This window comes from Micromonas commoda, chromosome 12 (assembly GCF_000090985.2).
Source record: "Micromonas commoda chromosome 12, complete sequence".
NCBI classification, from domain to species: Eukaryota; Viridiplantae; Chlorophyta; class Mamiellophyceae; order Mamiellales; family Mamiellaceae; genus Micromonas; species Micromonas commoda.
This window is the reverse complement of record NC_013049.1, coordinates 179,526-204,409: the sequence shown is the minus strand read 5'-3', so window position 1 is coordinate 204,409 and position 24,884 is coordinate 179,526. Positions and strand designations below refer to the sequence as shown.

Here is a 24,884-nt window from a genome sequence, read left to right as displayed (position 1 = left end):
GGCGTCCGCCGCGACGGTGGTCTCCACCAACGGCGACGTCCACGATCCGTCCAAGCCCCCCGGCTGGTGGCCCTCCGTCACCACCTGGCCGATCGTCAAAGGCGAGGAGCGCAGGCACAAGGTGATGGGGGTTGAGGTTCAGGAGCAGGAAACCTTCGGCGTCGACTACGTCACGGGCCGCGACGTCATTCGATGCCTAAGAACCGTGCTCCCCGAGTATTCCGAGGATGAGCTGTGGGAGGTCAGCGATTCGCTCATGGTCCAGGTCAACGCGACGTACGGACCGATGCCCCCCGAGCTCGCCGCGACGCAGAACATCGCGCTCGCCGCCGAAGACCTCGCGGAGAAACTCGAGCGAAACTCGATCGACGCTTACGACTGCGCCGTGGCCAAGGCGTTGTGGCGGCTCGCGGCGAAAGCGCGACTCACGCCGGACATGTTCGCCGTGCACCGCAAGGGGTTCGGGGTGGTGTGCCACCCGGATAACAAGCGTGGGGTCAAGGCGGGCGAGCTCGTGGTTGATTTTCTCGGCGAGATGTATCCTCCGTGGGCGTGGCAGGCGAAGCAGGACGCCATCAAGACGGTGCAGCGCATTCGCGGCATGAGGGAATCCGGGCCGCCGGAGTTTTACAACATGCAACTCGAGCGCCCCGCTGGGGACGCGGAGGGCTTCTCGATCCTCTTCGTGGACGCCATGCACCACAACAACTACGCCGCGAGGCTCTCGCACAGCTGCGATCCCAACGTCGAGGTGTCCCTCAAGGCGATCGACGGCAAATACTGCATCAATTTTTACGCCAAGCGGGACGTCAAAGCCGGCGAGGAGCTGTGCTACAACTACCACAGCTGCACCGACTCCATGAAGGAGGTCGAGGCGGCGTTTTGCCTGTGCGGCGCGAGGGGATGCCGCGCGAGCTACCTGGCGTTCGTGGGCGAGCAGGGCAACTCTCACGTGCTCAAGCGGTGCCACCGACTGGTGGAGCGGCAGGCGGCGTTGCTCGCCGCGGGCGACGCCGCTGCCGGGTCGATCCCGACACCCGACGCGGTCGCCGCGATGGAGGAGGTGGGTTTGAAACTCGGCCGCGGTTTGCTTCGCGACGTGCCGACGTGGCTGACGCACTACGTGGCGCACTGCGCGCTGTACATGAAGCGCGAGGTGGCTAAGCTCCCGCGCCACATCCTTGACGACCACAGGAAAACCGTGGAGAAGGAGCTGGCGAAGAGCAAAGGCGGGTGGAAGCCCCCGCCGTTCGGGCTGGGCGACGCCGAGATCGAGGCAATGGCCGTGCGCGAGAACAGGCTGCAGTCGATGGCGATATGCCTCTCCAGGGTGCGGTACATGCTCGGCCGGGGGCCCGAGCGGCTACCCTTTGCGTCCGCGCCGCCGCCCATGCGTCCGCTGACGGCGCGGGAAGTCGCCGAGAAGATGTTCGGACCCAAGGACTCGATGGTCCAAGGGCTGCTGCAGGCCATGAAGCCGCACGCCAGGTCGGCGAAGGACGACGACGACCATTCGGCGGAAGTTCGCCACGCGGAGTTTAACGCTTTGGTGGAACAAATCGCGAGGGAGTCGACGGAGCCGGAAAATGATCCGGAAAAGTCGTTAAAGTCGGGGCTGATTCGGCTCAGAGACGCGCTCGCGTCGATGCCGTCCACCCCGAGCGCGCGGCACGACGTCGCCGCCGAGCTCGTGCACCTTCACGCCCACACGCGACGGTACTGGTCCGTGCGCAGGGGCGACCACCACGGCGCGTTCACCGCCGAGGAGATTCCGGTGCGAGAGAACGAGGTGAACTCCTTCGGCATCGGCGCCGAGGGCGCGAGCGAGCAGATCGTCAAGCAGGTCAGGCCCGAGTACAAGGCGGGCACCGCGGGCGGCGCGCTGCTCGTGTGGTACAAGCAGGAGATGAGCGATCCGCTGCAGTGGGTCAACGCCAACCGGCGCGGGTGCGTGGTCATACCCGATGTATCGTGCGCGTACTCGCCTCGGCCGGGCGTGGCTGTGGCCAAGTGCGGGGCTCGGGAGCGCGAGGCGTGGTTGGCGCACCTCGCGGAACACCCGGAGGACCCGTGGCCGCAGCACACCGGGCCGTGGGGTCCGGCGAACGCGCAGAGGTTGATCGGGTCGCCCGTGCTGGACGCGTTCATGGCGGCGCACAAAGCGGGGTGGGGCACGAAATTCGGCGGCGGGCGCGACGAGGAGGACGAGCCGGGAAGGCCGAGGTTGGACCCCGACGTGCTGACGTGGCTCCTGGATAGGAAACACCCCGAGTGCTAAGTGTTGACGCGACGTATGTATGCGACGTGCTTTTTGTTCGAGACGACGAATAATCGCGAGTGCTTCATCGCGCCGGTGCGAATATTCCGAGTGTTCGCTCGCGGCTAACCTACGACTAGAGGCTGTCCAGGTCGATCTCGTTATTGTCGACTTCACGCGGCGGCGGCGGCGGCGGCGGCGGCGCGCCCCTCGCCTGCCGCGGGACCAGCTTGAACGGACCCTCCCTCGGGATCGGATACCTCGCCACCCCGCCCCCTTCCGCCGTCCAGTCGCCCCCTCCCCCCGCCGCCGGCGGCGGCGGCGGCGGAAAATCCCCCCACCCTCCGCGGATACCCCCCCCGCCGCCGCCCCCTCCCGGATCAAGGTCCAGCTTAAAATCCAGCTCCAGCATCTCCATCAGGCGCATCGTCTGCGGGTTGCGCGCCGATGGGTTCGGCGTCCGTCCGCCGCCCGACGTCTTTTCCCCGGCGCCGTCTTCGTCCCCGGGCGCCAGCTGTGTTTCAAACCCGGGTGGCGCCAGCTGTGTTTCGCGAACGTTTCCGTCGACCCACGCCCTGTGTTCCGCCAGCTGTGATTCAAACGCGTTTGGTTCCGGACGGGGTGGACACGGGTGGCGTGTCACCGAGTGCCGTCCGTGCTCGCATCTCAGTATGCTCAGCCACTCCCTGTCGAGCCGGAACCCGCCGGTCGGGTCTCGATCGGGCACGTCGACGATCTGCATGAAGTCTCGGCGGGGGAGGCACTTGTCGAGGGCGAGGAATCGCGTGGCGCTGCCGTCGCCGTGGCGCACCATCGCGGCGAACTTGACGTGGAGGTGCGCGCTGAACCAGTACCTCGGCTTCAACGCGTGCAGGAGCTCCTCCGCGGGGGGCGAGCCCAGGGAGTTTTCTCGCAGCTCATCCGCCAGGAACCTCTTCTTGCGGATGAGATCCGCCTGGTCGCCGTACCTGCTGATACCGCGCGGCCAGTCGTGCGACAGGAACACGTCTATCGGCTCCCGCACGGACCGCAGCTTATCGACGTCGAACTGACGGACGTGGTACGCGCTCTTCACCTCCCCGCCGCGCTTATACGGCGGCCGCTCGTAGTGTCCCCTGCGGTAGTCGTTCCCTTTGAAGATGCCGCTCAGGCCGCCGACGCGCAAGTTGCCGAACCGCACCACGCCGCTGTGCCCGAGGTAATAGACGTCCGGCGCGACGAACCCGCCGTAGTAGAGCTCCCAGAGGTAGTTGCTCGCCTCGTGGTTCCCGCCTATGAACAGCGTCGGTACGGGCGCCCTGCGCTCGCCGCTAAAGTACCTGTGGAAGGTGCCGAGCGTCTTGTACTTGTCCGGGATGCTCATGCACTCCAGGTCGCGCGCGTCGCGCACCGCCTGGAAGTCGCCGCAGCATATCAGCAGGTCCACCTTGACGTTCTCGACCTTCTCCAGGTGCGCGAGGGCGGCGTAGATCTTGTCCAGCTCGCCGTGGCAGCAGCCCTCGACGGCGATCCTCATCTCGCCCCCGACAATGAATAATGCCGCGAGGTGGAAGAAAACCCCGCTCCTGTCCTTTCTGTTGGTGCATTTTTCGCTGGTGACCATGAGAGCCGCTCTGTTGTTTTCTGTGGCGCCACTGTGTTTAGGTCACGATCTTCGTGCGTATTTGGCATTACATTTTGGCGGGAATCTCGGATTAACCACGGCCTCTCTTTTGTGAAGAGATCGACGGTTGGCGATAAGCCTCTCGCGCCCGGATCACAGCCGCGCGCCCTTCCCATGGCGCACGCGTCGCTCTCGACTCCAGTCGCCCGCGTCGGCCTCGGCGCGCGCAAAACGCGCGCGCCGAGACGCGTCTCCACCGTCGCCCGCGCCGGGAAGACCGGCGCGGGCGACGACGACAACGCCGACGACGGCGCCAAGTTCATGGGCCGCAGAGGCACGTATCGCAAGGAGGTGGAGGACGACGCCGAGACCGCCGCGGCTCGCTCCTCCGTCAAGCAGCAGGGCGGGTTCGGCAAGCCCGTCACCGCCAAGGAGACGTGGCAGCCCTTCCAGCGAACCGCGCGCGCGGGCTTGCTCGAGGCGGCCGAGGGCGAGCGGACCGGCTCGGGCGAATCCCGCGACCTCGTCCTCACGTCGCTGTACATCAGCATGGAGGACGACGCGTTCAAATCGCGCACCGCCGTGTGCCTCCCCATCGCGGCGTACGTGAAGCGCGTGGACAAGCTCATGGACGAGTTCACGGCCCGCGAGCTCCCGGCGCTCGTGCAGGCAAAGAACGGCGCCGCGCTCACCACCCCGGAGATCATCGAAGCCCTCGAGACGCACCTCTTTGTCACCAACAAGTACTGCGCGCCCAAGGGTTGGAGAGAGCTCTACTCGCCGTACAGGACGTACTTCCACAACGTCGTCGCGCAGAAGGTGGGCATCCCCGCCACCCTCGCCGCGCTCTACATCGGATGCGTCGACAGGCTCCGCGCCAAGGGCGTCATCCCGGAGGGCGAGGGCGTCGACGTGTTGATCCGGCCCAAGGCGAGAAACGGGATGGCGGGCGTCACCGCGCCCGTCGCGCCGTGGGGCGTCCCCAGCGGCGCCAAGCGACCGGCCAACTCCGTCGTGTGCACGCACAACATGGCGCTCAAGCTGCAGCTCGCGGCGCTCAAGCGCGCGTACTGGCCGTGGGAGTGGGACGACTCGCGCGACAGCGGCGTCCTCCTCGCGGTGGAGGCGGCGGCGTACGGCCAGGAGAATCGAATGAACACCGCCGCCGGCTTCGTCGGCATCATCCAGCCGAGCGGGCGGCCGTTCGGGGACTTGCCCATGGCGATCCTCGCCACCGAGCGGCTCCTCGAACTGGACGGCGGCGAGGGGTACGAGCAGCGCGACCTCGGCGTGCTGATGTTCCACGACGGGAAGATCAAAGAGGCGCTCGAGCACCTGGAGGCGTTTGAGCTGTGGCGGGAGGGCGGCGGCGACGACGCGGCGCCCAACCTCGTGTCGGACGTTCTCAACGCGGGTGGGACCGACGCGGTGCTGGCGGCGGAGTTGCAGGTGCGGGAGGACGAGGCGTTGGCGAAACTGATGCTGGACCTGAGGCGGATGGCGCTCGAGGAGGCGCTGGAGGGGGGGATAAAATCCGGCGACGTCTGATCCGACTCGATTTCATTCGACTCCGTTCACGTTCGGGACGATCGAGGTGTACCCTCGACGTCCAGCATAAGCGACTTCGGTGCTGTACCCTTAATCTTAACGACGCATCTCACGCCGCACGCACCCGACTGACGTAGGATCCATCGCGCGGCTCGTCACCACCCGTCGTCCAGAGCGGTGTGAAGGAAAGTCCCGTCGGGCTCCCGGCGCCCCGCGGATGGATCCGCCGGCACCGGCGGCGGCGGGACCCTATCGAACGCCACCGCCGTCTCCACCCACTCCCGTTCGTCCCACTCCAAACTCCGCTCGACCACGTTGATCTCCCCACCCGGCGAGTCGCCTCGCATCGTGATCGCGGTGCTGCATCGGGTGCCGTACTCGGGTCGTCCGGGCGCGGCGCCGGGTTTAACGAACGCGCGTTCCGATTGGTCGAGCGCCGGCGGCGGGTTCATCTCGTGACCGTCGCCCCAGTACGACCGCGAGTACCACCCCTTACTTCCCCACGCGTCCACGCCACCTCCGGGGCACTGCAGCACGTCGGTGATGAGCGCGCACGGGAGCGCCGATCGCTTAGCCGCTAACCCGAGTAATCGTTTCTCGACGCCGTCTTCGACGAAGACGCCGCTACCCACGACGCGTTCCATCTGCTGACGCATTCGTTGACACCCCAGACGCACCTTCGGCCACGGGGTGTTCAAACCGGCGTTGCTGAGTCCGTGCACGAACCCCTGCGCGCACCGCGTCGGGCCGTCTTCGTCCAGCCGGGTGACGACCCCCGGGTCGTCGCCGCGGTTGGTGAGGTGAGCGAACTCGCCGGTCCTGGAATCGCCGACGACGAGGTTGAAGCCGTTGTACGCGTGCGCCTTCGCGGCGACGTCCGCGAGCCATCGCGCGGGGGGTCGACGCGGGTGTTTCTCCTGCGAAGAGGGACGGCGGTTGGACGGTTCAGGCGCGGGTGGGTGGGTGGACGGTGAATGATCGATTCGACGGGGAAGATTTGAAAGGTGCCCACTCGCCTCCAGGAACGCCACCGGTAGCTCGCCCCTGCTCGGCGCTTCCCCCGTCGCGAACTTCGCGGACGCCTCCGCGACGTTCGTGAGCACCGCGACGCGCCCGTCGCGGCTCACCCCGCACCACGTCCCCCCTCCCTCCCGGTCCCTCCCCGCGAGTATCTGCCAGTCGCGCGCGCACTCCCTCGGATCGGCCGTCGCGTCCTGAGGCCACCAGTGGAGGCGCGCGGTATCGCGCGTGTACGACTCATCGCGGTTCACGGCGACGACGGCGGCGTAGGGGCAGTCGATGGCCTCCTCGCCGGGTCGCTTCGGGGTCCGAACGTACAGGAAAACGACGCACATGCCGCCCGCGACGGGGCCGGAGGTGAATGCCGAGAAACGGCCTCGAGTTGGACTGTGAAGTCTGGCAGTCTGGTGACGACGGGAGCGATCGAGAGGGGAAATACCCGTTGGGCGGAGCCCGCCGATGGCCATTCCGCATCGGAACGACCCCCGCGTCGAAATCTCCCCGCACGCGGACGCGATTGCCGACATGGTGCGAGCGCCGTCCCCGTCTTCCACCCCGATCGCGGCGGGCGAAGAGACGCGTCCGGCGCGCGCAGGACTCCCAGCGTCCGGACGCGCGTCCAAATTTAGCCCACCGTGAAGGTCAAATTTGACTCACCCGCGACTGCCCCGTCCCCGACAACCCGCAGGAAGACGAGCGCTACTGCTTCATCGTGGAGTGGCTCGACCCCCACTCGGGCCTGACCATGAGGTACCAGATGCTCTACGGACCCGCCGACTGCAGCGTCGAGATGGTGCGCCCCGCATCCAGTCGTCATCTCTTTCACGCCCCCGCCCCCTTCCAACCCCCCCATGGGTCCCAGCCGTCTGACCCGTCCCGCCCACTCCTCGCGCTCGCTCGCCCACCCGCAGTACGACATCAAGAACCGCCGCCCGTTCCTCAAGAAGACCCGAATCCCCACCGTCACCATGGACACCCTCCACATGGGCGCCGTCGTCACCGTGTACAGCCGACAGCTCAAGATCGTCGAGTACGGCGACGCGCACACCGAAAACGCCTTCTCCCTCGCCAGGCAATCCACGCTCTGCGTCGTCAAGCCCGGCGCGGCGCACCTCGCGGGCAAGGTGATCAACGCCGCGCAGAGAAGCGGCTTCGCCGTGGCGCGCGTCAAGATGGCGTCGCTCTCCAGGGAGGACGCCGCGGATCTGATCGGATCGTCATCATCAATTTCGGATGCGAGCGGCTTGGCCGCCGAACTCGCGACGGGGCCCTCCGTCGGCGTCGCCCTCGTCGGCGACAACGCGGTGGACTCGTTCAAGCGTCTCGTGCAGACGGAGATCGTGCCGGCGTTGGGCGACTGCGTGTGGTGCGCCGACTCCGCCGACTCCGTAGATGCCCAGACTTCGGCGTACTTCGCGAAACCGGCTTCGTGTCGCCTGCGTGACACCGCGCTGGCCATCGTGAAGCCGAGCGCGATGGCCAACCTCGGGCTCGTGATGGACGCCGTGTGTGTTGACGCGGGTTTCGTCATGACGGGCGCGGCTTCGTTCACGCTGGACCGCGTGGACGCGGTGGAGTTCCTCGAGGTGTACAAGGGGGTCGTCCCGGAGTTTGCGGCGATGGTGGATGAGCTGACGTCGGGCGCGTTTGTCGCGATGGAGGTGGCGCGATCGGAGAAGGACGGGGGGTCCGTCAGCGAGAACGGGGTCGTCGAGGCGTTGAGGGAGGCGTGCGGTCCGGCGGATCCGGAGATTGCGCGGGTTCTGAGGCCCCAATCCGTGCGAGCCAAGTTTGGCTTCGACAAGGTGAGGAACGCGGTGCACTGCACCGACCTGCCGGAAGACGGCGAGCTGGAGACGCACTACTTCTTCAAGATCCTACAGGCGTGATGCGGTCACCGCGAGAGGGTCTTGTTCTTAGCTATGACATTCGCCGTCGTGTATGATAAGGTTTACATCGTCCATCACCGAACGGCACTCGCGGCTACGTCCGGTTAGAAACCGGTTAGAATCCGTCGGGCGGGGTCCACGTCGTCGCCTGCGTGTCCCGGTTCCAGTAGTACGTCCGACCGCTCGAATCCTTCACCGCCTGCCACGGACCCACGCGCCCCTTCGCCCCTTCCTGCTGCGCCCCTTCATGATGCGCCCCTTCCTGCTGCGCCCCTTCCTGCGCGTCGCCCCCCCCTTTCGTTTGCTGCTCCGCCGCCGCCGCCGCCGCTTCGGCGATCTTCTTCGCCGCCGCGGCGAGCGCGACGGGGTCGAATGCGGCGTTCTCGCCGACGCCCGGGGGTTTCTTCGGGTCGATGCCCGCTCGCGCGGCGTGTCGCAGCCACGCGTAGTACTCGTTCCCCTCGCCGCCCGGGTCCAGGAAGGCGAACTCCGAGTTGCCGCGCTGCTTCGCTCGCGTCACCTCCTCGAACTTTTGCCCATTCTTGCGCACGAACCCAGCCACCGTCTCGATGCGCTTGGCGAGTGTCGTCTCCGGTGGGGGCAGGGCGAAGGGCGGGGGCGGTCCGGAGGTTGAGGGTTCGAATCCGGCGTGGGGCGCCAGCGGCGTTTTCTTGGCGGCGGCGTCGTCGTCCGCGGCGGGCGCGCCGTCGCGCTTGCGCTTCGACCCGGAGTCGGGCGCCCCCCCGCCCGCCTCGTGCGCCCCGACGCCCGAGCTCGATCCTCCCGCGTCGGCAGATGCCGCCGTCTTTTGCGCGGCGAAAGCCTTGGCGGCCGCGGCGATCTTGTCGATGTCGACGCCTTCGTCCCTCTTATGTCTCTTGGCGACGCCGAAGTCCACCAGCGAGTACCGCTCGTCGGCGCTGAACTTGGACGCCCAGTCCACCGTGCCCTCCGAGTTTTTCAGGTTGCGCTGCTGCGCGCCGCTGAGGATCTTGCCGTTCGCGTCCCTGTCGCGCCGCTCGTTCCCTTCGCCCATCTTGGCGCGCTGCGCCGCCTCGAACTGCTCCGCCTGCCTCCATCCCTCACCCTGCTTCGTGGTCTCCACAACCTTACCCCGAAGGGCGTGGTAGAGGTCACCAGCGGCGTACTTCATCGTTGTGAAACAATCGACAACCGTCGTGTCGGGGAAAGGTTGTTGAGACACGCACAAGCTCTCGAGGGCGTGGAAAGTCTGGGAAAGAAAGGACTGGGCCACAAACACTCCTGGGCGAGAACGAAAGACATCGTGGCAATCGTGGTTAGATTACAACGCAAACACCCTCCAAGAGAACGTCCGAAGGAGCGGAACCCGCGTCCCGGTTCGAACCGCGACCGGCGACGAACCGAGGGGTCTAACCCCGTCGGTCGCCAGCTGTGTCGCGACGCATCCGAACCTCGTCACCCCGCGCGTCATCACGCCCCGCCCTCCGGCCCGGCTCCCAACACCGCACGACCCGTGCACCAAAACCCGAGAGAACATCGCCGACGTCGAAAGACGTTTAGATGTTCTCCTGGGCGAGGGCGGGGGGCAGGGACTGCTTGAGCTTGTTCGCCTTGTTGACGTCGTCAACCACCAGGGTGTAGAGGTACTTGGAGCAGCGAACCTTGAACTTGGTCTTGGTGCCAACCTTCTTGATCTTCACGCTCTTGGCGTCCTTGCGCCTGGCGGTGATGAGGAACTCCTTGATCTCGAGCATCTGCTTGGGCTGTTGAATCGAGGCGAGTGAGGGACGAACGAAGGTCAGGTGAAGGTTCGAGCGAAAACACACAGAGATGAGATGAAGCCCCGTCCTCAGGGCCGTGGAGCGCCGATGGCGCCCTCGCGGCACCGCGAACCCTAAGACCGCGCGAGGATGCGCGACGACGACGCGGGACGCATCGTCGCGCATAGCAGACCGACATGGACGCCGGAGGACGATCGGCGCGTATCCCGGAAGATCCACCCGCGTCGTGCTCGCCTCGCGGCTCCCTTCCGGCGCGTCTCCGCGCCAATCTGCGGCTTGTGAACCCTAGAAAAATAAAACCCGGAACCATCCACGGTTCGCGGCACGGCGGCGTCCGCGCGAGAGTCGCGCGACGGCACCGCGCGCGCGACGCGCGGACGCGGGCGACGGGGATGGAAGGATCGCGCACGCACCATCTTGACCCACTCCTAGCTTTCGACGGCGACTACGCGCTGGTTTAAAAGGGTCGGCCTCCCCGGAGCCGTGGCGACTTTGGCCCGGCGTTCGAAACCCATAGCCTAAACTGTTTTAGGCTTCGATACCATGCAAGACACAAAAGGCATCAGACGTCTGCCTCGGTTTTGGTGCGCATTCGTCGGTGACAGCGGGGGGCATCTATGAGCGGGGAGGTGCGTCCGCCCGCGGGTCAGCCGGTCGCCACGGGCGGCGGCGCCAGGTGCTGGGGCTCCACCGCGCTCGAACCCGGCCACAACCGCACGCGCGACTACTGGTGGACCTTCCGCGGGATACACGTCGACCCGGGTGCTCCCTTCTCCAACGACGAGCTGGCGGGGATGCGAGACTGGCTGGTTCGGAGCCACGACGACCGCGCGTCGGGCGCGGGCGGGGCACCGGCCGAATCCTCCGCGCCGTCGCACGCGGGCGCGATGGAGGACTGGGAGAAGGCCACGGACTGGGGCATCATGTACGCCCCGCCGGCTCCCGACAAGACCGGCGTGGAGGGCGCCACGGATCTGATAATCGCGTCCAAGACGGCGACGGGCGAGGAGGAGTCCGTGGCGAGCCTCAGCATCATGCTCCTGCTGTGCGTCCTCGGCGCCACGATCCTGCTGGGCTCGTGGCTCAAATCCCGCGGCGTGACGTGGCTCCATCAGGCGGGCGCCGCGCTGCTCTTAGGCATCGCCGGCGGCGTCGCGCTGTTAGCGCAGGCGTCAACCTTGGGAACGTCGGACCTCGGGGACTGGCTCGTGCGCTACGGCGACTACCTCGTCTTCGACACCGAGTTCTTCTTCCTCTTCCTCCTGCCGCCGATAATATTCGAGTCCGGGTACGCCCTCAACGGCGAGGCGTTCTTTCGAAACCTCGGCAAGATCGCCTATTTCGCCTTTCCGGGCACTCTACTCGGCGCGGCGTCCTTCGGCGTCGGCATGTTCGCTCTCGGCGCCGTGGGTTTAAGCCACTCGTTTAAGTTTTCCAACGCCATGATGTTCGGCAGCATCATCGGCGCCACGGACCCGGTGAGCGTCCTCGCGATATTCACCGACCTGGGCGTGGAGGAGAACCTCTTCGCGGTTGTTTTCGGCGAGAGCGTGCTCAACGACGCGGTGGCGGTGGTGCTGTACCGAGCGTTTGCCGAGATGGGCGAAACGTTTTCGGTGTCGGCGCTGGCGCGCGTCGGGGGGACGTTCGTGCGCGTGTTCGTCGGGAGCACCGCCATCGGCGTCGGGACCGGGCTGGCGTCGGCGCTGTTCTTCAAGAGGTTCAACCTGGCGGGCGGGGACGGCGCCAAGGGACGCGTGCCCGGCGTCGATGACGAAAAGGGCGAAAAGGGCCCTCAGAGGGACGAGAAGGCGTCTGTTGTATCCGCCGGAATCGGAAGCCCCGGCCCCAAATCGGGACAAGGCGGTATCAGCGGCGGGGATGGGAAGGACGTCGTCGGAAAGGATAAGAAGGGCAGCGGCGGTGTCCGGAAAGGTACGGGCGATCCGGAAGAGGCGGTTCGAGGCGCCGTGCTCGAGGCTTCGGTGGTGGCGCTCTTCCCGTGGATCGCGTACATGGCCGCGGAGGCGGCGCGGCTCGTGGGCATCGTCTCCATCCTCTTCTGCGGCATCGTCATGGGACACTACACGAGGCGTAACCTGAGCCCCGGGGGTCGGGCGCTCACGATGGGCGCGTTTGGCCTGATGGCGCAGCTCAGCGAGACGTTCGTGTTCATCTACATCGGAGCGTCGGTGTTCCTCGCGCTGCCGAAGTACTTCAGCACCGCGGTGTGGGCCGTCGCGATGTGCTTCGCGTCGCGGTACGTCGCCGTCTTCCCGGGCGTCTCCCTGATCAATGCGCACGTCGGGACGGAGCTGGCGGCGCGACGCGCGCGCGCCGAGGTTAACACAAACGCTCCGACCCCCGCAGGCGGCGGCGACCAAACGTTCACGGGTATTCTCAAAGGAGCTTACCCCGCGGTGGCGTCCGCGGTGGAGCACTCGCTCGCGTCCGTCTTCCACAGCGGGGGCCCCGTGCCGCTGAACCACGCGAGGATGCTCTGGTTCAGCGGCTTACGCGGCGCCATGGCGTTTGCGTTGGCTCTGGAAGCAGCGGCGACGAGGGGCGACGACGGCCGCGCCATCCTCACGGGATGCCTCGGCGCGGTGGTCTTCACCACGCTCGTCGTGGGCGGGTTGACCACGCGCGCGCTCGGGTGGCTCGGGATCTCGACAGCGTCCGCCGCCGGGGCTGGGGCTGGGGCGGGCGGCCGGGGAGGCCGGACGGGGGGATCTGTTCAACCGTCGCCGCCGTCGAGGAGCGGGTCGCTCGGCGCGGCGGCGTCGGCGAGCGCCATGGAGCGCGGCGGCGTCGCGGAGGATCGATCGACGAGTTCGGACGACGACGACGCCGAGGCTGGGACGCGAGCGCTCGTGACTTCGGGTCGGTCGGACGGCGGGACGCACCAGAGGGGGGGGAATCGGCTCGCGGCGGGCTCCAGCCGGGGGAGCCTCACGGACGTCTCGGCGGAGGACGTGGACTACATGGAACACGCGAGGACGATCGACGAGCGGTACCTCACCCCGCTGTTCACCCTCCAGGAGGGGGATCGCGACGGGGCGAGTTGAACCCTTTGTTTAAAAAAAAAATTATGGGATCCTCTCTCGCGAACAGAACTCCGTATCAGAACGTCCCCGCGAAGAGCTTCTTGACCTCTCCCTTTTGCTTCTCCGTGAGCTTCTTGGGAAAGTCCACCTGGTACGTCACGACGAGGTTCCCGAACTTTTGGTGTTGATTGAACACGGGCATGCCCTCCTTGGCGATGGTCTCCACCAGGCCCGGAGTGGTGATCCCGAGCCGCTTCAGCCGCACCTCGCGTCCGTCAAAGTGCGTGAAGGCTTTGTCGAATCCCGCGAGCGCCTCGACGAGATCGACGCGGAAGGTCATGTGCAGATCGTTCCCACGCCTCTCGAAGCGGTCGTCCCGCGCCGTCCTGACGCGAAAGGTGAGGTCGCCGGGTTCGCCGTCCACAATCGGCTCGCCCTCCTCGAAGAAAAGCATCTCGTGCCCATCCGGCGCGCCTGGTTCGATCTCGACCGCGATCGTCTCGCTCTCCCTCCCGAGCTTCACGTTGGGGCACTCCTCGCACTCCTCCTTGGCGAACTGCTGGTACATCCCCGGCCCGATCTGTCTCGTCACCATGCGCTGCTTGCAGTTGCACTTCCGCGTGCCCTTGGCGGGCTTGATGACGCTCTTATCTCGCGCGACGCGAATGACGCGGCCGAGGTAGAGGTCTCGAATGGACACGTCGAGATCGATGACGAGCGAGTTGCCCTTCGGCGTCTCCGGCTCCTGAGGCCCGCCGCCGAAGCCGCCGAAGCCGTGGCCGAAGAACTGGGAGAAGATGTCGCCCCCGCCGAAGCCGCCGCCGCCGCCGCGTCCGCCCTGCTGCGCGTGCTGCTTCACGCCCTCCTCGCCGTGGCGATCGTAGATCTGTCGCTTCTCCGCGTCGCTCAGCACCTCGTACGCGTTGCCGATGTCCGCGAACTTGCTCGCCGCCTCTTCGTTCCCGGGGTTCTTATCGGGGTGATACTTCAGAGCCAGCTTGCGGTAGGCGCGCTTGATCTGGTCGTCGGACGCCCCGCGATTCAGCCCCAGGGTCTTGTAATAGTCCGCAGCCGACGCGACCGCGGTGAGGGCGAGCAGGAGAACGAACGCGAGGCATCGCGCGGCGACCGAACGCGTCGCCATCGCGGAGGGGTTCAGGGAACGACGCTGCCGCGCGATCCGAATGCACGAAGAACGCCCGAGTGCGCGACGAGCACCGCGACGCCGATCTCTCTGGAACCGATCTCTGTCATCTGTGGGGAAGAAGCTGAAAGAAGCATGCGAGAGGTCGCGTCCTCCAAAACTTTTCAGACTCCGTTCTGGGATTTGCCGACCGTTTAAACGGTCGCGCGGGATCGACCCGACGCCACAGCCCCGCTGGCGAGAGCCCGAGCTCCGCGATGCCGGTTCGTCCGTGCGACGGATGCGGCCGGGCGCCGGCGCTGTGCTCGTGCCCGTCGAGGGACGACGAGCGCGGCGAGGGTCCGCCGGGCCGGTCGCGAGTGGACATCGCGAGGCGCGATCTCGGGGGCGCTCGGGTGCCCGCGCCGCCCCAGCCCCCCCCGCGGCCGCCGCATCGCGCCGAACGCGACACGCTCGACGTGATGGTGCCACACGCGCGTAACCCGCGTTCCACCCCTGAGGATCTCGCGCCTTTCGCCGAGTTTAACAGGCGACGCGCGGTCGAGAGGGCGTGGGAGCGCGAAGCTCGAGCCGCGCCGGGCACCGACGCCGCCGTCCCGGGCGCCCACGGCGCCGGGCGTCGGTACTGGGTCAACGGCAGGTGCGAGCTCGCCGCGGGAGGGACGCGAGGTAAGACGATGCACGACGCCGCGGCGATGGGCGACGCGCGCGCCGTCGCCCGGCGCCTGGAGCGAGGCGAGCACCCGGACCAAGGGGATTTTTTGTCGCAGACGCCCCTCCACCACGCGGCGGCGCGAGGGAAAACGTCCGCGGTCGTGGCGTTACTGGACGGCGGCGCGAACGCGGACGCCCGCGACGTCAACGGACGCACACCTCTGCACTGCGCGGCGGTCGCCAACTGCGGCGGCAACATCGGACCCGAAACGACACTCGACGTCGAGTCAAAAGCCGACGCGGCTGTGCATTTAACGCATGTAACCGTCCCGTCGCCTCCCTTTGTGGACGTGATCTCGACGCTGGTGACGCGCGGGGGCGCGAACGTCAACGCGCGGGACGACAAGGGATTCACCCCTTTACACGCCGCCGCGGCGCGGGGGCACTACCGGTGCGCGGTGGCGCTGATACGCGCCGGAGCCGACGTGAAGGCGACTTGTCTTCGCCGGCGAAAACCGGTTGACTACGCGTACGGTCTCGACGCGCCGCACCTCGTGTCGTTGCTTACCGATCCGTCGGGACACCTCGCCGGGCGGGACCCCGCGGTCGAGGGTTCGAAACCGCGCGGGGGCGCGTACGCCAAGCCCGCGGCGCCCGCGCCCCCCTACGACGCCCCGTTTGATGGATTCCCGTCGAGTCTCAAGGATTTTAAGGATCCCTCGGACGCTGACGCGGATGGAAGAAACGCTAATCATAACGCTCGACTGGTGTGCACGTGCGGGCGAAGGCGGGACGCGTGCGCGTGCGCGTGGCGGCGGCGCAGGAACCCGGGCGCCGCCGCGGAGCGTCAACCGCCCGCCGTCGAGGGTCCGGCGCCGCCCATCATCGGCGCCTATTATTGGCGCGACGGTCAGCCGAACGAACCCGCGCGCCGCGGCGGGAACATGCACGAAGACGCCGCCGTGGGCGACGTGAAGGCTATCGCGGACCGGCTGTGCGCGGGCGAGCACCCGGACCAGCGGAATCACGCCGGCGCGACGCCGATGCACGCGGCGGCGGCGGCTGGGCACGAAGTCGTGGTAAAAAACTTAATAGACGGAGGCGGCGATCGCGACGCGACGGACGCTCGCGGACGAACGCCGCTGATGGAGGCGTGCGCCCGCGGCAGGCTCGAGTGCGTGCGAACGCTCCTGCGACGTGGCGCGAACCCTGGCGCCGTGGACGACATGGGACGCAACGCGATGCACCACGCCGCTCTGGCCGGCGGCGGCGACGACGTCGTCGCAATCGTGGACGCGTTGTTCGACAACGTTCAACAATGTTCAACGACGCCCGTCACCCACTTCGCCAACCCGCGCACGCCCCGGCGGCCCCATCCCGTCGTTGCACGGGACCTCGGTGGACGGACCCCGGCGCAGCTGTGTCGAGCTGGCGCGGTCAAGTCGCGGCTGGTTGATTTGACACAGGATGTCGAGCGGCGGGCGCGAACGGGCGGGACGGAACGAGAGCGGCCGTGCCCGTCGAGGGTGCCCTCCGTCCTCCCGGCGGAGTGGGCGAGACGGGCGAGGATGGTGGCGGAGGGGATCGACCCGTGGCCTGGCCGGACGTGCGTCGAAGCGACGAGGTTGATATCGGACATACTGACGGCTGTGGAAAACACTGGGAGCGGATTGGTTAGCGCGGGCGAAGAAGGCGCACAGCTGTCGGCGTTGGAGCGGATGAGGGCGCTCGGATGCATGCCGCCCGCGTTGTGCAAACGGGTGGCGGGCGCGTGGACGAAGCTCGCGAAGGTCGGGTCCGCGGGGGATAGGTCCGTCGCGAAGGAAGGGAGCGACGCGTGCGTCGCGCTGGTCGACTGGTGCTCCTCGTGACCTCTCGACCAGCCATCCGACGCGCGTGCTTCTCGAATCGATCGTTGTCTCATCAATCGTCGTCTACTCTACTCGCGCGCGCGTCGTCCCATCTCTCGACCCGCCATCCATCTCTCAGAACAGCACGTCCTCGTCGTGGTCGCCGTTCACCAGGCAACCGCCGCCGTTCCCCGTCGCCACGCCCCCGTTGGCGACGATCCCATCCGGCGCGGACGCTCCCACCCCCGCGCCAGCTGTGCCGCGGCCCGATGACGATTGGTCGAGTTCGTCTCGAACGCGTCTGGCCGCTAAAACCCTTTTGGCCTCAGCCTCCGCGGCGGCGATGTCCTTCTTCTTCTTCGCCTGCACCTTCTTTAAACGAAAGAACTCCTCTCGCTCCAGCTCGTCCAGCTCCCCTTTTATGTACTGCACCGTGTTCTCCAGCCGCGGGGTGACGACGTTTTCCAGCGCGTTTACCCTGCGATTGGTCGTCTTGATGGCGACGTCGAGGGTGATGAACGCGGTCTGCAGGCTCGCGAGCTCCACGAGCAGGGTGATCGCGGCGAGGTACTGCTTCTTCGCCGCCTGAACCTGCGCGCCGCCCCGGCCTAAGCCGGTCAAGTCCGCGGCCTCCGAGGTTGTGCCCGCGAGGTAATGCTCGAATCGAGGGAGCTTGACCCCGGCGACGTTGTCGACGTGGGAGCGCACGCGGACGTTCGATGACGTCCCCACGGTGTCCTCGATGGTGTACTTGATGCCCTCGCCGGCGACGTACTTGGCCTGCGTCAGCGAAAACGCCGAGTCCCGCATCGTCCGACCCATCGTCTTCTTGGCGTCCAAGATGCGCCGAAGGATCTGACGGTACCGCATGGTGAGCGCGTCAGCCTTCTTCTTCAGGAGCTTGTACCCCTTCTGCGCGCCCGCCAGCCGGTTCTTGATGACCGCCAGGACGGTCACCGTCGGCACCACGTTCAGTCGGTTCGTCGTCGACATCGCGACGCGAACCCCGACCCAGCCCCAGCGCTTCGCCGAAAGTTAACCTCGGAGGGTCGGGGCGGTGGCTTTTATTGCAGTGAAGAAAACTCGATTTTCCCGTGACTAAATACCGATGCGCGTGCAAAAACCATCGTAATCACGAAGACCCTATTTTCCCGTGTCTAAATACGCGTACGAAAACCATCGCTAATATCCTTAAAACTGCGGCGGCGGCAGCTCCGCGTCGACCAGGTCCGGCAGCGGGAACCGCAGCGTCGCAGCCACCCCCGTGAGTTCCCCGAGCTGCTCCCCACTCGCGTGCGCCGCCGAGAACACGTGCACCTTACCCCCCGCGCCCCGAACCTCGTCCACCGTTCGCGCCCATCTGCGCCTGGCATTTGGATCTCTCGTGCGAAAGATGGCGTCGGTGATGAGCAAGACGTCGATGGCGAGCATGTCGTGCGCGGCGAGGACGTGCGCCGGGCCGTACAGCGCGCGGTCGGGTCTGTCCGCGAGCGTCTCGAAGAAGTCGTCCAACGCGCGAACCTCCGCCGCCGCTTTGGTGTCCGCGATGAGAGTCATAACGGCGGGATTTTCCAAAACCTCGCGAAGCGCGCCCCTGAACGCCGTCGACGCGTGGCACTCGACGAACTTACCCCTGTGCTCCGACGCCAGCTGTGTATGTGTCCCTCCTTTAACGCCTTTTGTAACGCCATCACCCCCGCTCCCCCCGCCAGCTGTGCGCGCCAGCGTGGCGTCCACGTGGCGCATGAACGCGTCCTTCGCGAACCCCGGGCCGGCGACGACGACGCACTTGACCTTCGCAAAGTCCACGCATCGCTCCACCGCGGCTACCACGTTTCGGTGGAACGTCTCGAGCGCCTTGGCGTAGCCCATCTGCGCCGCCCCGGACTTGCGCGGCATCGCCTTCTCCACCTTGGCCTTGAACGTCGTCACCGACGCGCCCACGAGCGCGAGGTTGGCCAGTCCCTCGGTGATGAGCAGCACGGCGAGATCTGCGGTGGCTGCCGGGTCTGAGAGCTCGCGAACGCGGTCCACGTCCAGGACGTCCCACTCGACTTTTTCGATCTTGACCGGCCTGTTGGGTTCGAGCGTGATGGTGTGGTACGCGCCGAGCTTGACGCTGTCCGTCTCCGTCGTGTTGCGGCCCTTGACGCGCACCGCGTCGCCCTCGCCGTCGTAGGCGACGTCCTCGACTCGCAGTCGCAGCCGCACCCTGACGCGCTCGGACTCGGCGGCGCCCGCGTGTTCGTCGCCGCCGCCGCGGGTGACCTTGCGGAAGGTGACCGCGTCGACGTGGTCGTCGACGCGGATGAGGTTGTACACGTGCCACATGTCCTCGGGGTTGTCCGGCACGAGGCGAACGTGACCGCCCCGGCCCTTCGTGAACGCCTCCTCCAGCAGCTTCATCGTCGCTCACGCAGCCGGGAGCACGAGATCTTCGTCAGCCGTGGACGGCGCGTCGATCGGTTCGCTTCGAGGATGCGCGTCGTCGCGAGATCTCGACGTCGGCGGGATCGACGCCGGAGCCCGCTGGGTGTCGGATTCGCCCGCCAGGTCGTCCGATGCGGCGCGCCCCGCTGTGACTCGAGAAAGAGGGGAGGGGGAAAAGACGGCACGACCTGACTTCGTCGGAGCCGAGAAACGGAGGAGAGAATTCAAGCCGTTATGCCGCGCCGGGGGGAGCCAGTGGGAGCGGCGCCATGGCGACGCCGAGGGCGCTGTTCACCCCGGCGACGTGGTCCGAGGATGACTCGGACGAGGAGGAGCACTTTCGCGAGATGGTTCGCCTCCGCATTCGCCACGAGGAGCGGTTCAGAGACGTGCACGACGTGAACGTGCCCGAGCATCGACCGCCAGATCCCATCTGGGGCGAGCCCCCGAGGACGGCGGGAGCGGCGCCGCGGTCGCAGGACTCGGACGTCGACGAGAACGCCGACCCGTGGGGAGACTTCGGCGCGTCACCGAGGCGCGTCACCGAGACGCGCGGCGACGGGAACGCGCCCGCGCGCGACCCGCCGGACGACGATTCCACCTTCATGCCCCGAACCGCGGAGGTGCGAAGCCTCGCGGGGCAGCTCGCGAAGCTCGGCATCGAGGTCCCGTACCAGCGCTCGCCGGGACACGAGGCGCGCGGGGACGTCGCGTGGGATGCCGCCGCGCACGAGGCGATGCTGGGGCGACCGCGGCCGCGAATGAAACCCGCGGTCGACTCGAATCGAACGACGAGGACGACGACGACGACGACGACGACGACGACGACGAGGCCGAGGCCGATCAAGAGGAAGAACGCCATGAAGCCCGCGTTCGCGGTCCCGACGTCGCCCGCCAAGCCGCCGCTCTACGCCCCCCCGCCCGTCGTCGCCACCCCCAGCCGCGTGGACGCCGCCAGCTGTGTCGGGAGACCCGGCGCGCGAGGGCGTCGTGCACAGCTGTGCCGTCCCAGCCGCGAACAGCCCGTCGCCGTATCCGTCGAGTCGCACGAGATTATATCGCCGGGGGCGCTGAGCGAATCCGCGCACTTTGGCGTTTACGCGCACCTGTGGTGGAGCGGCGGCGACCGCACAGCCGTGCAGCACGACTCCGAGGAGCAGCACTCGGACTGCTTCCCGTACCCGATCGGGTTCAGGGTGCGCGCCGCCGTCCGCGTCGAACTCCCGAAACGTGAGTCAACGGAGCGGAGACGACGCGACGAAACGGCGAAGCGACTCGGCGGGTCCGTCGTCCGTCGACGGGGAACGGACAAAACATCGAGCGCGGACGGCGGAGAGGACGGCAAAGACGGGCGCTCGTCGACGTGCGTGCTCGAGTGCTCGGTGGGGATGAGCGGCGTCAGCGCGAGGCGGGACGTATCGGGGGGATACGGCGGCGACGTCCCGCATTGTTCCGCGTGGGACGGGCCGTGCTTTAAGGTGGAGTGGTTAAGCGGGGACGCGACCGCGTTTGGCCTGTCGGGGACCCGGACGAGGCGGTGGGGAGGCGGGAGGCAACGCACGCCGGTCGCGGGGTGCGGGAGGACGCCCGCAGACGCGCTCGCCGCGCTGCTGGACGCGATGGGGGGCGTCTTAAAAGGGTCGGGGGGTTGGCGCGGTTTTCGCGGCGACGACGCGTTCGGTTTCGTCGCCAGCCGAGTCGGAGCACCGCCGGCCACGACAAAGACGCGGGTGCGCGATCGTTTGGACGAGTTGGTCGCCCGCGCGTGCCGCTTGGCCCCGCGGCCGGTTCGGCTGCGCGCGCCGCACGGCGTCGGTCTCGCGCTCGTGCGCGGATCCGCGTACGCGGGTCTTGGTCTCGGTTCGGTCAACTCCAAAGAGCTTGCCGGCGTCGACTGTTCGAATCCCGTCCGGGGCAAATCGATCGACTTTTCCATCGACCGGGGGCTGGTCGCCGCCGCGATCGCGTCCCCGGACGTCTTCGTCAGCGCCGAGTATCCCGAACGCGAGTATCCCCTCCTGCCCGGGTACCAGGTCAGCTTCGAGGCGGCGCCGGGGGTGCACGTCGCGTGTCGCCTCGCGCTGGAAGCGGTCAAACGGGAACGCAAAGGTCGGGGGTTCGATCCCTACATGGCGTTCCGCGTCGAGCGGAGGGACGGCCCACGGGTGGTGGAGTCGTGCTGCGCCCAGGCTGGGGACCCCGAGCGGTGCTGGCGCAAGGTGCCGTCGCTCATGCGCAGGTGCGCCGTGGACGCGGCGCCGGGGCGGGTCATCAAGGGGGAAATTAACTCAAAGGGCGGGGATCGGTTCGAGGGACTGGGCGCGCACCTCTTCGGGCTCGAGTCGCGGGAGGTGTTGGAGCTGCTGCGAGGGCACAGGCGCGCGATGGGAAGTGCCGGGGGCCCCGAGTGGTGCCCGAAGCTTCCGCCGGCGGAGAAGGGCGAAGAGGGAGCGGGACGTGATTTACAGACTTTTTCCTGAAATACGAAGACCCGTTCCATCCGACGCTCGAACGTGACACTCGCGGCGATCGCGTCTCCCGTCGAAGTCTCACGCGGGTATCGGCGAATCCGGCCGGGGCGTCGCGTCCGCCACGGACGACCCGCGCGGATGCGCGATGAAGCTCCCGTACGCGTTTTCGATCAGAGCCACCAGGTTCCCGCAGCTCCGGTTGATCGTCTCGGACAGACCCGTCTTGGACCACACCCGACGCATTCCGGCGCACTCAGCCTCCATGCGCTCCTGCCGCTCGGCGACGGCGTCGAGCTTGGTGCGGACGTTCACGTCGACGCGATCGCGAGCGGCGCGAGAGGCGTCGGCGGCGACGTCCCCGTCGCGATGAGCACGCTCGGGTTCGCGGCTAGATAAATGGCGATGGCCGGTTTTACGGTGGCGGCGCTTCGACTCGTGGTGCTTCGACTTGTGGTGGCCGGATTTGTGGTGCTTCGACTTGTGGTGCTTCGACTTGTGGTGCTTCGACTTGTGGTGCTTCTCTGACGCGTCGGTATCGTCGGTGGAACGTCGGCGCTTCTTCGACTCCTCCTCCGTCTTGCGCCGCTTCGCCGCCGCGTGCCTCGTGTCGTGATGGTGACGGTGATGGCGGTGATGGCGGTGGCGACCCGCTCTTCGCGCGCCGCTCTTCGTCTCCGTCGGCTCGCTGATCGATGACGTCCCGGAGTCGCCGGAACCGTCGTCGTCGTCGTCGTCGTCGTCGTCGTCCGAGGAGGAGGCGTCGGAGCCGGATTGGGAGGAGCGGGAAGTCCGATCGTCAAGCGCGTCGAGGGAGTCGAGCGAGTCGGTCCTCGCGGGCCTGTGTTGGGCGAGGATCTCGGCGCGGGACCTAGCGGCTCGTTCCGCCGCGCCGCGCGCGCCGCCCCCCGATGTACCGGCGAGCCTCTTCGCCTCCTTGGCCGCGGCGCGCTCGTCGCGGCGGCGCCGCCGCGCGCGCTCCTTCTCCTCCTCCGCGGCTTGCAACATGGCGATGGCCGTCTGCACCTCCGTCTTGGGCGACTCGGTGCGGAACATCGGGTTGAGGTGCGCGCGCGCGGCGGGCCGTTCCGGGCGCGGGGAGGAGACGGGGGCGTAACGAAGGTGCGCGTCGGCGATGGACGCGGACGCTTCGAGCGCGACGCGATGCAGCGACGCGGGTGCCAGTCTCGAGTGGAGGTGGTGCGAGCACGACGTCCCGACATCGCTGCTGACATTCGCTGACGCGGCCGAGTGCCCCCCCGCACCTGGAGGGTGGAAGTTCCCCGGAAACAGGCCGACCGCGCCCGGAGACGCGAGGGGGTTGGCGCTCGACAGCCGATTCAGCAGCGTCTGCCATCGCGGGGGCGTGACGCTCGCGGACGAGCATCCTTTCGTCGGCGACATCGGCCCGTGCGCGAACGGGGTCGGGCAGCGCGGCGCGCTTCCGGCTCCCATCGCCGCTCCGTTTGGTGTCGGTTCTCGCGGGAGTTTTCGGACTCTCACCAGCTTCACAGCTGTGGTTTTTTGGCGAGGAAGATTCCCCGGAAGTGGAGCGTAAACTCGCCGTAGCCGTCGCCGCGCGGGGTGCGGCGCGAGTCTCGAACGCGGTGTCGATGTATCGACGATGTGAAGACGCCTTTTTGCCCTTTCGCGTCGCGCGGGTGGGATCGCGGCGATGGGTCGGGGACGGCGATGATTGGAGCCCGGTGGACGATGGAAGCACTTTTTCTTCTCGCCCGGGGGAATTTATTAAAGCTGCACCGCACTGATCTCGGACTGAGTCGCCATAGGCGCGGGGCCACAATTGCTTGGGGAATTGGTTCGGATGAGAGAGGGAGATCAGATTCATTTGGCGGGTAACGCCACGTCGGATCGGTCGCCGGGAGACCCGTCGGTCTCGAATTATTTTCTCGAATGGGGAAAAGGCCCTTAACCGCAAAGATGCCAAAAATCAATATCTTGACCGCCGGAGGAACGCGATCTGATTGGCTGAGAAGGTGCACGGCCGATCGATACGTCCAGTTGGGAACCGCCGTGGGGCGTGTTTTTCACGGCGGAGCGCGTGCTCGCACGGGGCATAATCGCACACGACACCAGTTGCAAACACCGTAACAACCACACACAAAATGGCCTGCATGTCCCTCTCCATGAAGTGCGCGGTCGCTGCCAGTGAGTGCCCGCGCGATCAGACGCGAACGGGGCGCGGATCGTGCCGCCCCCCGCTTCTTTTCGCAACATCTTTCGCCTCGCCCGGCGATTGTTGACGAGCTCCCTACCCTCTCCCCGATCTGGCGACGACGCGAGCGCTGACCTCGATCCTTCGCCCCTCTCTTCTCCCTCTCGCAGAGCCCGCGGCCCGCAAGGTTGCCCGCAAGGCCACCGGTGAGTGCACCCGAACCAACCAATCGCGAAGCGCGCGAACCGATCGAACCCCCCGCGGCGGAAGTTAGTTCCAGCCCTAGCACGCTCCACGCGAATGCCACGATCTGACGAAATTCCCAACCCCCTTATCCCCCTTCGTATCCAGTCGCCAAGGCCACCGTCGCCAAGGCTTCCGTGCCCAAGAAGGCTGTGCTCTCCGCCGCGGTCACCGGCCTCGTCGCGCAGACCCTCCCCGCCCTCGCCGTGGTGCGTGCGCGCTCCCCCGTAACCCCAACCCCGACCGAGCGATTCCAACTACGAACGAGGGACCCGTGTCGTCATCCCCGATCGCGCCGTATGGGCAATCGGTCTCCGCGGATCGCCAAAAAATCAGCCTTGAAAAAATCGGCTCACCTCTCCGCCCCGCCCTTCCCCCCCCGCAGGTTGACGAGCGCCTCAACGGCGACGGCACCGGCCTCATCCTCGGCATCAACGACGAGATCCTCGGCTTCATCCTCCTCACCATCCCCGCCCTCGTCTTCTCCCAGTTCTTCTACGCGCAGAAGGATGACGGCATCGCGGCGGGCGGCGAGAACGACGATTCCGGCCTCTCCCTCTAAGCGCCTTTCGACGAACGACCGCTCTTTAGACGGTCGGACGGAATTAAGAGACGTTTAGCTACCGGGTGGCGGGTTGAGATGGACGCGGGCGATGGCTCGGACACGCGCGTGCTCTAGATTAGTCGGGTAATGACGAGCGTCGGGCACGCCCGCGAAGGAAATCGAGTCTTTTTTTCGAGTCGTTCTCATTAGAATAACCGCCCCCCCCCCTCGCTCGCGCCTTCGAGACG

At 67.1% G+C, this 24,884-nt stretch overlaps 13 protein-coding genes across 13 annotated transcripts; 6 read left to right on the top strand and 7 right to left on the bottom strand.

Moving 5' to 3' along the window:
- The first annotated feature begins 1,403 nt into the window (after window positions 1–1,403).
- MICPUN_109301 (set domain protein) lies at window positions 1,404–2,336 on the top strand. Its single transcript, XM_002509163.1, has one exon. It carries the CDS (start codon window positions 1,427–1,429, stop codon window positions 2,276–2,278), a length of 852 nt encoding a protein of 283 aa, XP_002509209.1. The 5' UTR covers window positions 1,404–1,426; the 3' UTR covers window positions 2,279–2,336.
- A 587-nt stretch (window positions 2,337–2,923) lies between these two features.
- Window positions 2,924–3,773, bottom strand: MICPUN_69261 (predicted protein; the record flags this gene model as incomplete). Its single annotated transcript, XM_002508918.1, has 1 exon — window positions 2,924–3,773. A coding segment is annotated over one exon (850 nt), but the record flags the coding sequence as incomplete, so codon positions are not given.
- A 261-nt stretch (window positions 3,774–4,034) lies between these two features.
- Window positions 4,035–5,408, top strand: MICPUN_63250 (predicted protein; the record flags this gene model as incomplete). Its single annotated transcript, XM_002509162.1, has 1 exon — window positions 4,035–5,408. One exon carries the CDS (start codon window positions 4,035–4,037, stop codon window positions 5,406–5,408), a length of 1,374 nt encoding a protein of 457 aa, XP_002509208.1.
- Window positions 5,409–5,563: 155 nt separating this feature from the next.
- MICPUN_63251 (predicted protein) lies at window positions 5,564–6,895 on the bottom strand (the record flags this gene model as incomplete). Its single annotated transcript, XM_002508917.1, has 1 exon — window positions 5,564–6,895. The coding sequence occupies one exon, from the start codon at window positions 6,893–6,895 to the stop codon at window positions 5,564–5,566; it is 1,332 nt and encodes a 443-aa protein (XP_002508963.1).
- Window positions 6,896–6,925: 30 nt separating this feature from the next.
- On the top strand, window positions 6,926–8,393 carry MICPUN_92159 (predicted protein). The gene is made up of 3 exons (XM_002509161.1): window positions 6,926–6,956; window positions 7,117–7,221; window positions 7,340–8,393. Exons 1-3 carry the CDS (start codon window positions 6,954–6,956, stop codon window positions 8,315–8,317), a joined length of 1,086 nt encoding a protein of 361 aa, XP_002509207.1. The 5' UTR covers window positions 6,926–6,953; the 3' UTR covers window positions 8,318–8,393.
- A 39-nt stretch (window positions 8,394–8,432) lies between these two features.
- MICPUN_63253 (predicted protein) lies at window positions 8,433–9,470 on the bottom strand (the record flags this gene model as incomplete). Its single annotated transcript, XM_002508916.1, has 1 exon — window positions 8,433–9,470. One exon carries the CDS (start codon window positions 9,468–9,470, stop codon window positions 8,433–8,435), a length of 1,038 nt encoding a protein of 345 aa, XP_002508962.1.
- Window positions 9,471–9,599: 129 nt separating this feature from the next.
- Window positions 9,600–10,528, bottom strand: MICPUN_63254 (predicted protein). Its single transcript, XM_002508915.1, has 2 exons — window positions 10,494–10,528; window positions 9,600–10,062 (listed from the first exon to the last, which is right to left on the bottom strand). The coding sequence occupies exons 1-2, from the start codon at window positions 10,494–10,496 to the stop codon at window positions 9,856–9,858; spliced, it is 210 nt and encodes a 69-aa protein (XP_002508961.1). The 5' UTR covers window positions 10,497–10,528; the 3' UTR covers window positions 9,600–9,855.
- A 2,675-nt stretch (window positions 10,529–13,203) lies between these two features.
- MICPUN_95622 (predicted protein) lies at window positions 13,204–14,271 on the bottom strand (the record flags this gene model as incomplete). Its single annotated transcript, XM_002508914.1, has 1 exon — window positions 13,204–14,271. One exon carries the CDS (start codon window positions 14,269–14,271, stop codon window positions 13,204–13,206), a length of 1,068 nt encoding a protein of 355 aa, XP_002508960.1.
- A 677-nt stretch (window positions 14,272–14,948) lies between these two features.
- On the top strand, window positions 14,949–16,130 carry MICPUN_73919 (predicted protein; the record flags this gene model as incomplete). The annotated part of the gene is made up of 2 exons (XM_002509160.1): window positions 14,949–15,161; window positions 16,077–16,130. Coding segments are annotated over 2 exons (267 nt in total), but the record flags the coding sequence as incomplete, so codon positions are not given.
- A 996-nt stretch (window positions 16,131–17,126) lies between these two features.
- MICPUN_72123 (H+-or Na+-translocating f-type, v-type and A-type ATPase superfamily) lies at window positions 17,127–17,768 on the bottom strand (the record flags this gene model as incomplete). The annotated part of the gene is made up of 1 exon (XM_002508913.1): window positions 17,127–17,768. A coding segment is annotated over one exon (642 nt), but the record flags the coding sequence as incomplete, so codon positions are not given.
- Window positions 17,769–17,966: 198 nt separating this feature from the next.
- On the bottom strand, window positions 17,967–19,181 carry MICPUN_98183 (predicted protein; the record flags this gene model as incomplete). The annotated part of the gene is made up of 2 exons (XM_002508912.1): window positions 17,967–18,425; window positions 18,462–19,181. 2 exons carry the CDS (start codon window positions 19,179–19,181, stop codon window positions 17,967–17,969), a joined length of 1,179 nt encoding a protein of 392 aa, XP_002508958.1.
- Window positions 19,182–20,515: 1,334 nt separating this feature from the next.
- On the top strand, window positions 20,516–22,859 carry MICPUN_109304 (predicted protein). The gene has a single exon (XM_002509159.1). The coding sequence runs from the start codon at window positions 20,594–20,596 to the stop codon at window positions 21,683–21,685; it is 1,092 nt and encodes a 363-aa protein (XP_002509205.1). The 5' UTR covers window positions 20,516–20,593; the 3' UTR covers window positions 21,686–22,859.
- Window positions 22,860–23,761: 902 nt separating this feature from the next.
- On the top strand, window positions 23,762–24,849 carry PSBW2 (photosystem II 13kD protein, chloroplast precursor). Its single transcript, XM_002509158.1, has 4 exons — window positions 23,762–23,842; window positions 24,020–24,055; window positions 24,201–24,301; window positions 24,478–24,849. Exons 1-4 carry the CDS (start codon window positions 23,800–23,802, stop codon window positions 24,652–24,654), a joined length of 357 nt encoding a protein of 118 aa, XP_002509204.1. The 5' UTR covers window positions 23,762–23,799; the 3' UTR covers window positions 24,655–24,849.
- Window positions 24,850–24,884: the final 35 nt, after the last annotated feature.

Coding starts and splice junctions, on each gene's coding strand:
- MICPUN_109301 (XM_002509163.1), top strand. CDS start 1,427: ATGTTCGGACCCAAGGACTCGATGGTCCAAGGGCTGCTGCAGGCCATG.
- MICPUN_92159 (XM_002509161.1), top strand. Junction 7,222..7,339: donor CCGACTGCAGCGTCGAGATG/GTGCGCCCCGCA, acceptor GCCCACCCGCAG/TACGACATCAAGAACCGCCG.
- MICPUN_109304 (XM_002509159.1), top strand. CDS start 20,594: ATGAGCGGCGTCAGCGCGAGGCGGGACGTATCGGGGGGATACGGCGGC.
- PSBW2 (XM_002509158.1), top strand. CDS start 23,800: ATGGCCTGCATGTCCCTCTCCATGAAGTGCGCGGTCGCTGCCA. Junction 23,843..24,019: donor GAAGTGCGCGGTCGCTGCCA/GTGAGTGCCCGC, acceptor TCCCTCTCGCAG/AGCCCGCGGCCCGCAAGGTT. Junction 24,302..24,477: donor CCCTCCCCGCCCTCGCCGTG/GTGCGTGCGCGC, acceptor CCCCCCCCGCAG/GTTGACGAGCGCCTCAACGG.